This window comes from Macrobrachium rosenbergii, chromosome 5 (genome assembly GCF_040412425.1).
Source record: "Macrobrachium rosenbergii isolate ZJJX-2024 chromosome 5, ASM4041242v1, whole genome shotgun sequence".
Classification (NCBI taxonomy): domain Eukaryota; kingdom Metazoa; phylum Arthropoda; class Malacostraca; order Decapoda; family Palaemonidae; genus Macrobrachium; species Macrobrachium rosenbergii.
This window is the reverse complement of record NC_089745.1, coordinates 25,710,961-25,727,758: the sequence shown is the minus strand read 5'-3', so window position 1 is coordinate 25,727,758 and position 16,798 is coordinate 25,710,961. Positions and strand designations below refer to the sequence as shown.

The 16,798-nt window shown below is 37.0% G+C and overlaps 1 protein-coding gene across 2 annotated transcripts in view; it reads left to right on the top strand.

Annotated features, from left to right (window-relative positions):
* The window catches only part of Rab8 (RAS oncogene family member Rab8), an 83,799-nt gene that overhangs the window by 33,704 nt on the left and 33,297 nt on the right, over positions 1-16,798 (top strand). For both annotated transcript variants that reach the window (XM_067103889.1, XM_067103890.1), the window contains exons 3-4: positions 4,310-4,394; positions 4,904-5,044. In XM_067103889.1, coding sequence (XP_066959990.1) covers positions 4,310-4,394; positions 4,904-5,044 — 226 coding nt within the window. The remainder of the gene's footprint in view (positions 1-4,309; positions 4,395-4,903; positions 5,045-16,798) is intronic.

Sequence of the window (16,798 nt, the reverse complement as noted above, 5' to 3'; positions counted from 1 at the left end):
CCATTTTCTACCTGCTTCCTCCACCCCCCACCAGGGTCCAGATAGGTTCAAACACTCGTAGCCAGTCAGTCTTACTTCTGTCGCCAGTTTTTATAGGAAGTAGACGGATTGTTAAATGTATCCAGTTTGTGTGTAGATGAAATTTTTTTTTTTTTTTTCTTAATGATTTTATTTTGAATATTCGATCTGTAAGAACCTCAAAGGTAAGAGTTGTAATCGGCATTATGCCAGTTTTATTGACCCTCATGTGACATGTGCACTGCTGAGAGAAAGGTTATGATTGGAATAACCGATGTGAATGTAGCATAACAAAGGCATGCAGAATTTGATCATGAGCGAAGATAACTCGGTAGTTTTTAGAAACAACTAAAGGCAAGGATAGGTCTCCTAAGACTTTTGTTAAAAGAGATGCATGTTTTGTTTGTTAACACTTTAGTAACTGGGTAGGGCCTCTGCTGCTTCTCTTTTGTCTTTTACTCCAACTAAGCTTCCCATCGATTCAGGGCATTAGATTTTTTTAGGAGACTGAGTCATTTTTTATGTTCTCTTGGCATAATTTTTTTTTTTTTTTTTTACCCTCCTGACAGTCTCATTAAGTTTGGGTATATCCCCACATCGGAGGAAGAGTAAGCTCCCCTGCTTTTGGCTTGCCATGTCTTTGGTAAATCCTGTCTTGCTCCCTCTAGGACTGGAGCAACATGGAACTGGGGCATGCCAGAAAATGGTATAGCCCAGTGCCCGTTGTCTCTAACATCTGATTGGTCGGGCATCAATGGTGCCCGTTCAGATTTCAGTGTCAACAGTTCAAAGGTTAGTGCTGCCAGTTCTGGTGCCAGAATTCATTCTCCAGTAGGATCACCTGGAGAGAATAAGAGGAGTCACCTGGAGTTTTTCCCTCATTAATTTTAATCATATCAGATCAGCTTGGTAGGAGTTGCTTGGACTCTATCTGGTAATGTTTAAGTGGGTTTTGTCGCTTCTGTCAGGTAATGAGGTATTGGCTAAAGCTGACTCATAGAGGAAAGTATCCTGTTGTATTTTAGGATAGTATTGTTTGAAGTATCATTCGATCAAATCTAGTATTAAGCATCAGTTAGTTTCTAGAGAGAATTCTAGATTTACTTCAGCTTTCCTGTGTATTGCGGCATGCTTCAGCCAGTAAGATTGTGTGCCTTGTGGTTTTGACGCACCAGTTACCTGGACCTAAAGCAGTTCTGTGCATTTCGCTGCAATGCCACGCCCCTGGGAACCTCTTCCCAGTGCGTTGTGCCCCTCTGGTTTTCTCCCTCAGTCTGTAAGTTGTTTAGTCACTGTTCTCATGCTCCTGTGCAACTGTTGCCTGCATGACTATCATACGTGTGATGAATGCTTGCATGATTATTGCCAATGAGCCTATCGCCTGCGTTACTTTGTCTGTGCTTCTATCGCCTGTTTGACTTCACCTGTGCACCTACCATCTGTGTGGCTATCACCTGTGCAGCTATTGCCTGTGCACCTATCATCTGCCTATTGAGAATTTTGGTAAAGTAGGCAGGTAGTTGCTTTAAGTAGCTTCTCAGCATACTGCTTCAGGGATTTCAACATCCTTTTTTGCTGTTTTAGTTTCAGTTACCCATGGTTCAGGTTTCTCGTTATTGTGAGATTTTTCCGTGTCAGAATTTAGATCTTATTGTTAAGCCGACAGGCTTTCAGCCAAATCAAGTGTCCTCCTTTTTAGCCGGAGCAAGTGGTTTCATGAGTGGTGACCAAAGAGGAGTTTGCAGACCTCAGTAGAAGCTTATCAGGAGTTAGATCAGTGCAGTCAGCTGCTGTTCTTCTGCCACTGAGCATTTTAGTGTTTGCCCTGGTCTCTCTAGCACATGTTCAGTAGTTAAGCTCTATATTTTTGCTGCTTTTGCAGAAGTACAAGTTGCTTGTGCTTCTCTTGATTGATGAATTAGGTGTCTGATGTAGACCCAGATGAAGACTGATCACAGTTTCTTTTTTGAAGAGATTAATTTCTTTGTGTAAGGAGGTTAACAAATTTTGCAGAAATAGAAGTGTATTTTGCGCTGCTTTTCACTCAGGTCATCTTAGGTATGTTCAAGTTGTGGGAAGAAAGCCTATTCTAAGAGCCTATTATAAAAATGTTTTGCTATTCTTGCCTCCATATTGTAGTGTTGAAAGAAGATTTATGAAAATAAATGATTCTTTTTTTGTGTGTTCATTCATTAATTTTATTTTTAGTGTTGTTATTAGTTGACATTCAACCTTTTTTTTTCCTAATCATGCACCTTTCTCTGTAGGGATAGTTGTGGAAAGGTCCTCCCCTTGTGAGTTAAGGTTTTAATTGGAGCTCTCTGGATTTGAGTGAGTCAGTAAGTATGCTGGCTTGAAAACTACTTGGAAGTCGTATGAACTACCATGGTAGAGTGGGTGTTCTGGAAACCTGTTGAAGAACCTCATTGTGTGAGGAAAAGTGTATAGTATAAAATATAAGTTGATTTATGAGTCACTTATTCTTATTGAAATGTTCTGTGGTAACCAGTTTGCTTGCAAACAAAGAAGACTATTACTGTACTGCATTTCAATCGTGCTGGAAAAATTTTTTTTATTTTGTATGAGGAGCTGTATATACATATATACAAATATATATATATATATTAATCCCCCCCATACATGGATGGGAGACACTTACCTTGGAAGGTTGGCAGTGGTAGCTGTGCCCTTGAGGATCTCTCTGTCTCTCTCTCTCTTTTCCAAGCAAACCTAACCTGGCTTCGCATTTCTCTCCCCGAGTGCTTTGCCTTTTTCTCTCATAAAGCTCTGTTCCCATTTCTGAAGTGTGTGTTAATGAAACCTGGTTTTCGAAAATAAAGTTTATTATGCAAGTCTAACAACATGTCATGTAAAAATGAAAATATGTATGATAGTGAAACCCACTAAGCCACCCCCCAAAAGCAAAATTTGAACAGTTGCAAGAAAACAATAGGGGGGGGGGTTAATTCCCACCTCCCACCAAGTCACCTAACAGTTCCACATTATTTCAGTGTCTCTCCCCAAATAACTTATCAAGTCTATTTCGTCACCAGTTCATTTTTAGGTGGCTGTAACCCATGACTGATTATGGCCTCACGCTGATGCATATCTATACATAGTTATCCATGAAACATCTGCCAAGAGAGAAATACCTCTCATTAACATCAAAATCAAAAAGTCTGTGATACTTTCACAACACCACAAATACATGTCAAAGAACTAACAAAATTTACATAAACAATAAATCACTAAAACAATAATAGAAATGATGGGCCAATACGATGTTAAAGTATTTTAACACTTGCCCTTCCAGCAGGGAATCAGAGCTTGGAATTTCCAATGTCTTTCTACCACCACTTCTTCCCACAGCAATGTAATATAATTTCACAAAAGCTCTTGACACTTTCCCTACAAGACCCTTCACTAGGTACGAACAAACGCTGTCTGCAGGCACATCTGTAATCCGGATTTATAATCAGACAAGGGTTCTAGAAGCTTTGATGCCCAGAGTGCTGACACCCCTTCTGTTCCAGGCGTTTCGCTGTATCCAAGGCAACTTCTGATCAGGTGGCCAATGCTGAATGTGCTGAATCCGAAAACGATCAAGCATTCACCCCTGAATGTCACATTATCATGTGTATGATACACATATATTTTGTTATTAAGTAGCCTTTAAAAGGTTGGCTCATTTCCACTTTGTCCACTTCCTTTTTCAAATTTGGGAATCAGCTATATAATAGAGAGGTAAAGTTCTTTTCAAAAATATAAATATGTAATTTAGTATTCCTCTCCATTATATAATTTGCCCTCCATACCTCCCCACATTCAGAATGGGGGATGGGGACAGTAGATGGATAGAAAGTGGATATTCATAGAAAACCGTGTGTTGTTTTTCTTTTGCAATCTGTCCAACTCCTGCTGGCACAGAAGTAAAAGCTATAAAATGGAGAGTTAAATATTTTATAATAGATACTTAATTATTTATATATTTCCATAATTTTTCTGATCTTTTGGAACAGAAGTTCACATGTTCATTTCAATCACCATATACATAGAAAAAAGAATATCAATTCTGTTTCACCTTCAGACTTTATAAACATGTTTCATTGTCAAAAATGAATATTACACAAAGTACTAATTACATTTGAAGGATACAGTATTAACACCAAAATTTTCCTTCTTTAAATGCTTACATAAATATGTAAACTTTAAAAATCATTGCAGCTTAACCAAGCCTTGTTTGAGATTCTTATAGACATAGTGAAAATTGAAGAATGCTTATATTTTTCAGGATTAGGAACATAGAGGAACATGCATCTGCAGACGTAGAAAAGATGATTTTAGGAAATAAATGTGATATGAATGACAAGAGACAGGTAAGATTATCCTTAGTATCGTATTATTCTGTTTTGTATGAAGTGTGTAGTATTTACATTTTCATATATGACCGGCATAATACTGTTTTTTTTAAATAAGCTTTGTACAGTCTCATTAGTTATGTACAGTATTTAGTAGTTCGTGAACCTTGACCACTATTGTCACTAACCTTAGAGTCCTCAGTCAGCAAGGAATGACAAAGGATACTTGGGCCCCCTTATTATTATTTCACCTCCAAATGATAACATACTGTATGATAATGTGATAGATAGATAGATAGATAGATAGATAGATAGATAGATAGATAAAATATATATATATATATATATATATATATATATATATATATATATATATATATATATATATATATATATATATATATATATATATATATATATATATATATATATATATATATGAAAAAAAATGTCGGTGTCACCTTTGTTTTCTTCTAATGACTGAATTTTTCAAAATATAAAAATTTTGTTTAAATTATACATTTTAGGTGTCACGAGAACGTGGGGAACAGTTAGCCATAGAATATGGAATTAAGTTTATGGAAACGTCAGCCAAAGCATCAATAAATGTTGAGGAAGCTTTCTTCACCCTTGCACGTGATATTAAAGCCAAGATGGAGAAAAAATTGGTAAGTTTGGTTTCAAGTTCTTATTTCTTAATCAGAATAAATGATGTATCATGTGATTTATCTAACCTTTTTAAGTGCTTAATGCCCTGAGAAGTTGAATTGATTTTAAAGAAAAATTGTGATTTTACAATAAAACTAATTGTTACACAAACTCATTAATCAGAAAATAGCCTTAATCTGTGGGAATACATCCAGGTGCATGAAGTGAAACATTTCAAAGAAAACAATTCCAACATAGTTAGTCAGCTCCCTGGGCCTTGTGGGTACTCTACAGATTTTCATTCTTTTATACATAAAAACAGGTGTTTTTATAGGATTACAAACAATTGTCTTTTATGTAGGAGAATTTCTCAGCACTATCTGCAGTTGGATCTTGAACCGTCTTCACTCAAAGTCAAGTTAAGATGCTTTCCTGCAACTATGACTAATCATCAAGTTGAAACTCCTTTCATCTTTTTAATTATATGTATGGCATTGGTCCCCTTGTCAGTGGAGAGGTTGGGCAGGAGCAAGGGAAGGCCAAAAGATGTTTGCTTGTTTATTCGAAGGGGATTACTCCGACTCTAATGCCACTGAATCATTTTGCTACTTTACTTCTGGACTGCCCTCTCTCTCTCTCTCTCTCTCTCAAGGGCATATATTTGTAAGGGTAAGCAATCAGCTGCACTTTTCTGACAGTGCTGACGTTGGTTTGCAAATGTGGTATTGAGTACAGGTCATACTCCCCTGGTGCTGTTCCCTAAGAAAAGTATGACTTGTGGACAGATTAAGTGAAGAATGTGAGAGTCTATCTATTTTTTCTTATCCCCCTTGTTGTAAGCCTCCTCTTCCTTTGGTAGGAAGAGGAGGAGGTCTTGAGGAATTTTTGCAGTTGATGTGGCAAATAGATATGACTAGGGGGTTCCCCCAGATCTGCCACAGGGTCATGCAAACATTCAAGTGAAGGGACCATTCAGCTGGGAGAACTTTTGAATGATTCAAGGCATGATGGGGAACTCTTGCCTCTCTGCTTAAACAAAAATCTCCATTGTTAGGAGACAGAGTTATTCCGACCTCATTCCTCTTTTGTTCTGTAAGTAAGCAAAATTGGTGAAGCTGTTGGTCATGACTTACGCTGTGACCCAAAAAGTTTTCTTGAATGTGTGAATGTCTAAAAAGACAGCTTGAAGCTTGAAGTTGATGCACAAGCAACCCCTCTCTCTGAAGAAAGGCCTGTTGGACTTGAGATTCTAACAGGTGCACTCCCCATCCTGATGTTGAAGGGTCTGAAAACATTAGGAGATCTGGGTCCCAAGGAACCAGTGGAACTCCCTTCAACTTATTCTCAGGGTTGCTGCATCAATGAAGGTTGTGAAGAAGTCACTTTAACCCTTAAACGCCTACTGGACATATCATACGCCGACTAAAAATTGTCTGTTGGGTGTCAAATGGACGTACCGTCACGCCGACTACAAAAAAAATTTCAACCTTCAGTCAACTTTGACTCGACCGAAATGGTCGAAAAATGCAATTGTAAGCTAAAACTCTTACATTCTAGTAATATTCAATCATTTACCTTCATTTTGCAACAAATTGGAAGTCTCTAGCACAATATTTTGATTTATGGTGAAGTTTTGAAAAAACTTTTTCCTTATGCCCGCGATAACTCGCCGCCAAAATTTCAGAAATTCTTTTGTCATTTTGTCGTAATTTTTGCACTGTTTTTTATTAGCTGTTACATAAAGTTTTATATATGAAAATGTGCACAATTTCATGTACAGTACAGCAAAATACAACTCATGGTTGTAGCTTTTATCAGTTTGGAAATATTTTCATGTAAACCACGATAACTGCCAAAATTTCAACCTTCGGTCTACTTTGACTCGACCGAAATGGTAAAAACGCAATTGTAAGCTAAAACTCTTACATTCTAGTAATACTCAATCATTTACCTTCATTTTGCAACAAATTGGAAGTCTCTAGCAAAATATTTCGATTTATGGTGAATTTTTGAAAAAAACTTTTTCCTTACGTCCGTGCCAGAAATTCTTTCATCACGTTGTCGTAATGTTTGCACCGTTTTATATTAGCCGTTACATAAAGTTTTATATATGGAAATGTGCGCAATTTCATGTAGAATACAACAGAAAATAACTCATGGTTGTAGCTTTTATCAGTTTTGAAATATTTTCATATAAATCACGATAACTGCCAAAATTTCAAGCTTCAGTCAACTTTAACTCGACCGAAATGGTAAAAAAATGCAATTATAGGCTAAAACTCTTACATTCTAGTAATATTCAATCATGTACCTTCATTTTGCAACAAACTGGAAGCCTCTAGCACAATATTTTGATTTATGGTGAATTTCTGAAAAAAAAAACTTTCCTTATGTCTGCGCCGCGCAGTAACTCAGCCAACATCTCAGAAATTCTTTCACACGTTGTCGTAATGTTTGCATCGTTTTACATTAGTCGTTACATAAACTTTTATATATGAAAATGTGCGCAATTTCATGTAGAATACAACAGCAAATAGCTCATGGTTGTAGCTTTTATCAGTTTTGAAATATTTTCACATAAATCACGATAACTGCCAAAATTTCAACCTTCGGTCAACTTTAACTCGACCGAAATGGTAAAAAAATGCAATTGTATGGTAAAACTCTTACATTTTAGTAATATTCAATCATTTACCTTCATTTTGCAATAAATTGGAAGTCTCTAGCACAATATTTCGATTTATGGTGAATTTTTGAAAAAACATTTTCCTTACGTCCGCGCGGTAACTCAGCCGAACATCTCAGAAATTCTTTAGTCACGTTGCCGTAATATTTGCACCGTTTTATATTAGTTGTTACATAAAGTTTTATATATGAAAGTGTGTGCAATTTCATGTACAATACAACAGAAAATAACTCATGGTTGTAGCTTTTATCAGTTTTAAAATATTTTCATATAAATCACGATAAATAGAAAAAATTTGACTTTCGGTCAACTTTAACTCGACCGAAATGGTCGAAAACTGCAATTGTAAGCTAAAACACTTACAGTCTAGTAATGTTCAATCAATTAGCTTCATTTTTCAACAAACGGGAAGTCTCTAGCACAATATTTCGATTTATGGTGAATTTTTGAAAAAAACATTTTTTTACGTCCGCGTGTTACGAAATCATGCATCATTTTGTGATAATATTTTCTCCTGTGTTGCTTTGATCGTTTTACAATTTTTTATATACCAAAATCATCGCAATTTAGTGTACAATACAAAAAAAAACCAAAATAACCCGTTATCTTTAACCGTTTTGCTCACAGCGCGATTTGTATAAAATTATATATGAAAATTTTTTTTTTGCGCTGTCATATATTTCAATATTTATATATGATAATGATATTTTTTTTCATTTCTGATGGTTGCATACTAAACTTCAGGCAGACAAAAAAAGGAGCCAAAAATGAACTCTTAATCTTAAAAACTAAGCGTGCTGTGATTTTTTTATAAAAACTTTTTTTTCGCTTCGGCGCTAGCTCCCGAACGCCGCCGGCATACGGGAGACATTTTTGTAAATAGAGGCTCGGCGTTTAAGGGTTAATGGGGGATCCTGATGGCCATGGACGGTGAAATTGTCTTCCAACAGGAAACCGTCTGAAGATAAAGTGGACAAGTATGGAATTAGCTTCTACAGAAAGGATGAGTGGCCAACCAGTGCTTGCCAAAACTTGGTTGTGGGCAAGGCTGAAGTAGTGTCCATGAACAGTCCCAGGTAAACTGGTTGGATGGCAACAGATCTGACTTCTCCAAGTTGACCTATAAACCCAGGGATTGCCACAAGTCCAGATGAAGCTACAGATGAGTTTCAAAAAAGTCAGAATCAACCAATATTCCAGATTGTGGTGAAGATGCAAACAAAGGACAATGTACCCAGGAGGGTACTGGGGCAAGAATCCCAGTGAAAACCTAAGAGGCAATATGTAGACCAAAGCAAAGGATCTAGAACTGGAACAAGGAACCCCCCTCCAAATGAAGCAAAGGTACTTCCTGGAAAACACTTGAATGGGGATGTGAAATTGTGTGTACTGGATTGAAGATTCCCAATGCCTTGGGCAAAATTTCCTCTCACAACCTTCTATAGCAGGGGGATTACTTAGTCATTAGAAATTTCCACTGGACTAGATGTGTAGGAGTTAAAGGCAATAAGCCATGATAGTGGAGGACCAGCATTGAGAAATGGTAGTTATTAACTGAAGCAGAGAATCTCCTAAACCCAAGGCTACTTGCCAATGGACTCTCAAGGCCTTCCCAGCCTCTCAAACACAGCCCCCAACTTGGAGAGAGGGTAGTTAGGACATAGGGACTTGAGCTATTGTTACCCCTGGTAAGAAGCATACAGGAAGACTTTACTTAGCCTCCTGAGTGAGGCAAGGCAACACAAATGAGGAGAGAGAGGACGAGACTTATCAGGAGTACAGTAAATGAAGTCCATTGTTGGTGCTGTGTCATGGCACAATGTCACTGATTGGAAAATGGGTGCTGACAATAGGAAGACGTGCATATTGAGGCAGTGCAGGCAGATAATGTCAGTAAGGATGTAGTAGCCTGTAAGTTAATGATGGTGGCTCTGGATATTGTAGATGTTACATATCACCCAGTGCCTGAATCAATTCTTCTGGAAAGAAGTAGGGAGCCATGGGGTTTGAGATATACAGGTAGCATAATTATACCAAGGACAGCAACTTGAAGAGGTCATACAAGACTGTGTCTGGTTTCTTCATCATTACATTAGGCAGCTGGGAATACAATGTGTCTCAGCAGTGATACATGACCAAGATAAAGAATGAGATGATGAACTGGAGCCATGTTCTCAGTAGAAGGAGAACCTGAAGACAAAATGGAACTGGCAGCACCAAGGACCCACTCTTACAGTAAGGGAACATGAAACTCTCCCAGCTGACTCACTTGCTGAAGTGTATTTCATAGGCTGACCAGCTGACAGAGCTGCTTGCATGCAAGTGAAAGAAGGAGGGCTTGAGAAGAATATCCTTGAATCCTGCAAAACTTCCAGAACTGATCTGGAAGAGGCAGATGGTGACTCATACTAATGAACTTGTAGCAAAGTTTGGAGCTGTAACCATCTGTACACAGCAAGCCATTAAATATGAAGTCAGAGAAAGATAAAATGTTTGGGAATCTGAAGCCTCGTAATTACAAAGAACAACTAATGGGGACTTCGCATAAATCGAGTCAGATAGCCAGTATTTAAATGTTGCAGTCCAGTTAAATTACTCAAAAGTTTCAAGGCAAAAAACAAAAAAACAGATCTGAGGGAAGCTGAGGCTGGGAGATGCACAGGCAGGGACTTTCCAAGCTGAGACATTACTTGAAAACGAAGTGACACAGTAGGTGGGTGCACCAAAGGTGTGACAGGAGTGAATTACCATCCCTGTCAGCACAGGTGCATTGAGGCATAATAACAAAGGGAATGAAGTGCTTAAAACCACATATTAAATCCAAATCACATAATAGGTTCAGTAAAAACTGTGAACAAATGGTAACTGTTATTTTGAAATTGGCAAATAGGAAGTGAATGGCATAAGTAAACATTACAATGAAAATAATGGGCCCCTTATGAGGACAAGGCAAGAAGAGGTTACATTAACAGCCCAAAAACAAAAATACAGTAAGTGAAACTCGACTGGAATGATTGGAATAGTTCAAACATTAAAAGCAAAGGAAAAACACTGAAAAGTGTACAAGCAGTCCCTGGTTATCAGCGGGGGTTCCGTTCCCGACAGTGTGACAATAACCAAAAATCAGCAATAACAGTGCTTATAGCGCCGATAACCGGATATCGGCGCCGCTGTTAAAGTGGGGGTCAGCGCTAATAAGCGTAGATTGATGTGTATCGGTGCTGAAAATCCAGTTATCGTTGTTGCTAGACAAGTGCCATAAAACTGGATCACAGATAACCAAGGCTGCCCATAACTGGGGACTGCCTGTAGTGACAGAAGTTACATTATTGAATGAGGAAAAATGGAAGAGTTGTAGGCTACTTCAAAGAAATAACACTTGTGACTGGCCATAAAGTAAAACTGAAAAATTAAGTAAATATATCTTAGGAAATGAAATGTGAAAACACAGAAGGAAATCCTGTCAGTGGCATATTGCTAACTGCAGTAGAACCATTGTTAAGCCATACAGTGAACAGTAATACATTTAACTAACCACTACTGAGGTGCACAGGAGAATGGTAGTAGTCGAGTATCTGCTAGGAATCAGGAGTTGGCTAAGCTTGTACTTTGGAATAGTTTTCTTTTAAAATCTTGGTTTTGTGCACTTGAATGTATTCTGCACAGTTTAAGGCAATAATATGATTACTAGGTTTGTATTAACAAGCTTATAGTTGCATTATCCATTGTTATCTAGTTTCTGTGCATTTTGTATTATTTTTCTTAAAATCTAAACTAAGGGCAGTTAGGCATTTATTGCCTTGTGTCTTTGACATTTTAAAACTGAAAGAGATTTCCTTTTAGTTGTGAGCATTGATTTTTGGAAACTCTAATTTTAAAATAAACAAGATTTGTAGTTATGAAAATTGATATTTTTGGAAGCTCTTGGACCCCAGTGATTCAAAAGTTTGTTGTGTACCATATATTAATTCGTTCTTCCTATAGATCTGTAGTAAATCACTGCAGGGTAACCAATATTTTGTTTAGTTTGCAAGTGACAGATTGTAATTGTGGACATCTTGATTTTGCTTCATCTTAGAGTTTGTTGTTCAGTTTAGAATTTTGCTCCCTGTCAAAAGCTGTCTAAAGCTTCAGCATACTCTTGTTGTGTTTGATACTTGGCTGTCATATATTATTTGGTGGAACCCTACTGAAGTTGGCTAGTATGAGGTTCCTCATATTGTTTCCTGTTTTCAAAGGGCATGAAAGGATATGCTATACAAGGAAATACTATAACTGAAAGTTTATTGGGTTTAGGAACACAGACTTTAATCCCATTTATGTCTACTAGAATTTAGTGTAGTGTTGAAGAGTATTCCAAAAGAGCTTATCTCTAATAGTGATAAATGACTTTTAATTAATTTTCAGTGTTTTTACATTTTAAATATCTTGTGCACAAAGTAGATGCTTTCAGTGTAATTTTTAACATTCTTTTCTTGTATTGTCATTGTCAGCTGTTTTATGAATTATTTGTATATAAATTAAGGCTATTTTAGCACTAAATGATATTATTAAAAAGGCAGTGAGTCAAGAGATAATGAGATATTCAATGAGCGTGTTTGAAAACAAATTTGATGTGTGTCAAAATGTTTAGTGTTCTATCCATTGACTCACTACTACAACTTATTCTTTTTGTTCTACCTGTCTGCTATGTTGTTTCACTGGCTCTTTAGAAGGTAATGTTTCTCTTGATTTAGAGCATGCAACTTTGTATTTACAAGTAATTGTTAAGTTCTCGGGGGTGTTTTATGGATAGCTCTTTTAATAAAACTTGACTAAATTTTTTCAAGGATATTAAGGTGTACATGTATACTAGATGGGGTACAATTTGAAATGGTTATGTGAAAACACTGATTCATCCTTTTCTTACTTTCCCTTGTTTCTTTTTATTAATTAACATAAATGAACACCATTCCAAACTGTTATTAAGTATTTAAACCTGAACGAAAACCTTACTCTCACAAGGCAAAGTAAGCGCAGCATTAGAGTAGTGTGGTATGAACAGGACATGATGTAGTTGTCACATCAAAGAGAGAACCAAGTGTAAAATGGTAATGACCTATTTAATAGAGGGGAAAGCAAGATACTGCATAAAACATAGAAGAAAAAAGGAAATGATACATAAGAGTACTGTACGTAGTTATCATACATAGGAGTAAAGCAGTAAAGAAGTCATAAATTATTTTTATTATTCGTTAAAAAGAATGGCAACATCCGTGGAATTAATTTTATATAAGGTCTTTTCAATTTTTCTTATTTTCTTTTCTTCCAGGCTATTTGCTAAGAGCTGGCTGATGTAAATAGTCTGGCTAAAGAAGGTAATTGTTCTGAATAAAGTGATTTTATTCTGTTTCACAGAAGCAGAAGTTAAATATGGCGTGTGGTAGCCGTAGAGTTTCTAGTCTCAGTATCTAAGGCTCCATCGTATTTCTCGAATGGCAGAGTCTTAGATACTGTAGATACTGAGACTTGAAACTCTATGGCTATCACAGGCCATATTTAACTTCCGCTTATATGAAACAGAATAAAAAGTCACTTTATTCAGAACAGTTACTTTCTTTATCCAGACTATGCATCCTTATCCAGACTATGCACATCAGCCAGCTCTTATCAAATATCGGCCCAGAAGAAAAGAAGAAAAATAAGAATTTAAAAGACCTTATATAAAATCGTTTCCACTGATGCTGCCATTCTTTTTAACAAAACATGCTTGAAAGAGGGTCCTCTCCCTTCATATTATTATTATATTATTCAGAAGGTAAACTGTATTCATATGGAATAACCCTACAGGGGCCATTGGGTTGAAATTCAAGCTTCCGTAGAATATGGTGTTCATATGAAAGAAATCACAGATTTTACTAGGAAATACAGAAAGTTGAGAAATACATGAGTACAAGTTGAATTCTTGTAGGGTGGTAATGCATTACATCTTCACTTGCTCCCCTAGATTTAGGGCCAGGTACTCAGTATTCCCCACACACAAGAATGCACATTATCTTTGTCAGCTTGTTACAAACAAAAAAGAAAATAGGAGTAAAGCAGGAGTAGTGATGTATGTGAACATGTAGAGGAATAGATGCTAAAATTGCTCAAAATTATATTACAGTAGTATATTAATATTTGAAAATTAGTACTGTAAATAATTTTTTGTCATAAAAAAATGTATAGTCACAAAAATAAAATGAAAATGCAGTGATTAGTGATTACTGTGCTGTAAATCATTTTTTATCATAAAAAAGGTATATTTAGTCACAAAAATAAAATGAAAGTACAGTAATGAGTGAATATTGCTCTACGAAAAAATCTGTGACTCAGTGAATTTTCTGCGATATATTTTGAGATATGTTCCACAGAAAAATCCACAATTAACTGAAGCCGCGAATGCCGAACCACAATATAGCAGGGGTCCACTGTATATATATACACTATATACAAACGAGTTACATTCCAGAGAGCCATTTGTATGATGAATTGTATGTAAGTTGGTTACTGTACTTTTCATGCCTATTTGAGTACAGTATGATATAAAATCAATACAGTACTGTATGTACAGAATAGGAATGCAAAACAAGATTTGAACTAACGGGTGATAAAAGGGAGCGCTCTGACATATCTAGACTCTATGTAACATCTAAAAACAATACGGCAGTGAAAACAATGATTAAAAAAGAATGCTCAAGACAATACTAAAAGATGTATGCATCAGATCCTATGCAAGTCTTGTGAAAAATTTCATCTTGGTTAAACTGGAAAATCATTTGAAACAAGAATAGAACAGCATAAAAAAAATGTAGAACATATGCACTAGTGAACCGAGGAATTTTCATTCATGTTTGTGAAAAGAATCATTCAGTTAGTTGTGCAGGGGCAAAGGACATTTACTCTTTTGATTTAATTGAAGGTAAATAATTGAGTTCAGTTTTATAAAAGAGAGCTCTTGTAAGAATATGAGTATCAATCAGGGTATGTATAAACTCAGTTCATTAATCATAAGTGAGCTATGTACGGTTTTAGGAAAGGTAATTGGCAAGGACAGGGAAAAATGTAGGCATCTACCCACATTGACAAAATTATTTGTAAATATAGCACTCAACCTAAGACACCAATGCATGTACGCCTCCTGTCCCTCTAGCATATACAGGCAGTCACCGATTAACGGCGGGGTTTCCGTCCCTGGCCGAGTGCCACTAACTGAAAATCGATGATGATAACGCCGAAAATCCCGCTTAATAGCACCGTTAACTGGATACTGGCGCCGTTAACCGGAGAGTGGCGCCGAAATCCCCACATAACAGCACTGTTAACCGGAGATCGGCGCTGAAATCCCCACTTAATGGCACCATTGACTGGGGATTGGCGCCAAAAATCTGGTTAACGACGTTGCTGGCTGAGGACCGTTAACCGATGCCACCGGTAAGTGGGGACTGCCTGCATACAGTATTGTAAATTTCTACCACTGTCTATCAGTACTCTGAAAAATGCTTAGAAATAAAGTCAAAACCAGCCAGGATGTATATACAAGTACCATCCGACTTACAACCTGCTAGACATAGGACCATTCGCACTTACAACCGTACTTCTGGCAAAGGGGTTGGGCTGGCTGATGCATAACAGTACACGCCGTATGACAGTTGACCATTGAGTTACTCGGCAACGTCCCATCTCAGGAGAGCTCTCTCATTACTCAGGCAGCATGAATTTGAGCTACCCTGCCTTACCAGCACCATCATATGGTATTAACTGTACTGTAGACTGAATTTCAAACCGATTTACAATAAAACCAACTTTTGACATGCATGCAAGAACCTAACCTCATTGTAACCCTATTCATATGTATATATATACAGTAATATATATATATATATATATATATATATATATATATATATATATTTATTTATTTATTTGTATACTTACATACATACATACATACATATATATATATATATATATATTATAATTATATATAAACAAACACACACACAGTCCCCGCTTACCGGCGGCATCAATTAACAGTGCTTGGCCAGCAATGTCATTAACTGGATTTTTGGCACCGCTCTCCGGTTAACAGCGCTGTTAAGTGGGGATTTCGGCACCGATATCTGGTTAACGGCGCCATTAAGCTGGGTTTTTTGGCACTGTTCTCACCGATTTTCAGTTAGCAGTGCTTGGTTGGGGATGGAACCCCCGCCGTCAACCGGGGACTGCAGTTACACAATTATCTGTGCAGTAATACAATTACTAACAGGACCTCATTTAAACTGGATGGTATCTAGCAGAGATATTTATTCAATAAAAGTTACAAGCTTTCCAGCACTAACAGTCCAAATTGTCAAGTATCCGTTGAATGACTGGACGCATGTGGGAGAGTGGATTAAAGCCCTTTTCCTGTGATTATCCTCCATCTCCTGTGTGGCCCCGCCCTTGTTACCTTGGCCTTTCTCTGCCCACCGTTCTTTCCAGGTGTGAATTTTCCATGTGGTTTCTTGTGTTTTTGCATTTCTGATCTATTGTAGAGTGCAATATACAATATTTGTTGATAGGCTGTATTCATATCTGTTTCCAGTGTTGCCTGCCATTACGTTGTTTGTGCTTGTTATGAAGGTATTCTTTACAATCAGTTTGGGTGTTTTGTACAAAAAATTCATATTTTCCCAGTCTACTTTGTAGTCTTTTTCCCAACAGTGCTTAGCAACTGCCGGTGTCTGATTATAGTACCTTATGTTTTGTAAATGTTGTTTGCCTCGTTCTTTGCAGGATTTACTGCTTTCGCTGAAGTAACGCTCTTCATAGTCTAGACACACTCTTACCTCTCTTACCTCTTCCCCCCCCCTACCAACTTTTTGCTTCTAACTATTTTATTCCTAGTGATGTTTTTTTAACTGCCTATCAGTTTGAAATTATCTAGTTTCCTGTTGATGGGTGCAATAGTGTTGCTGTCCGGGACTGTAATTATTTTCTTCCCTTTCAAATGTTCCTTTTCTATCCCTTCCCTCTCCTCAAAATGGTTTTTCCTTGCCTTAATGTGTGCCTGTTCCCACCAATACTT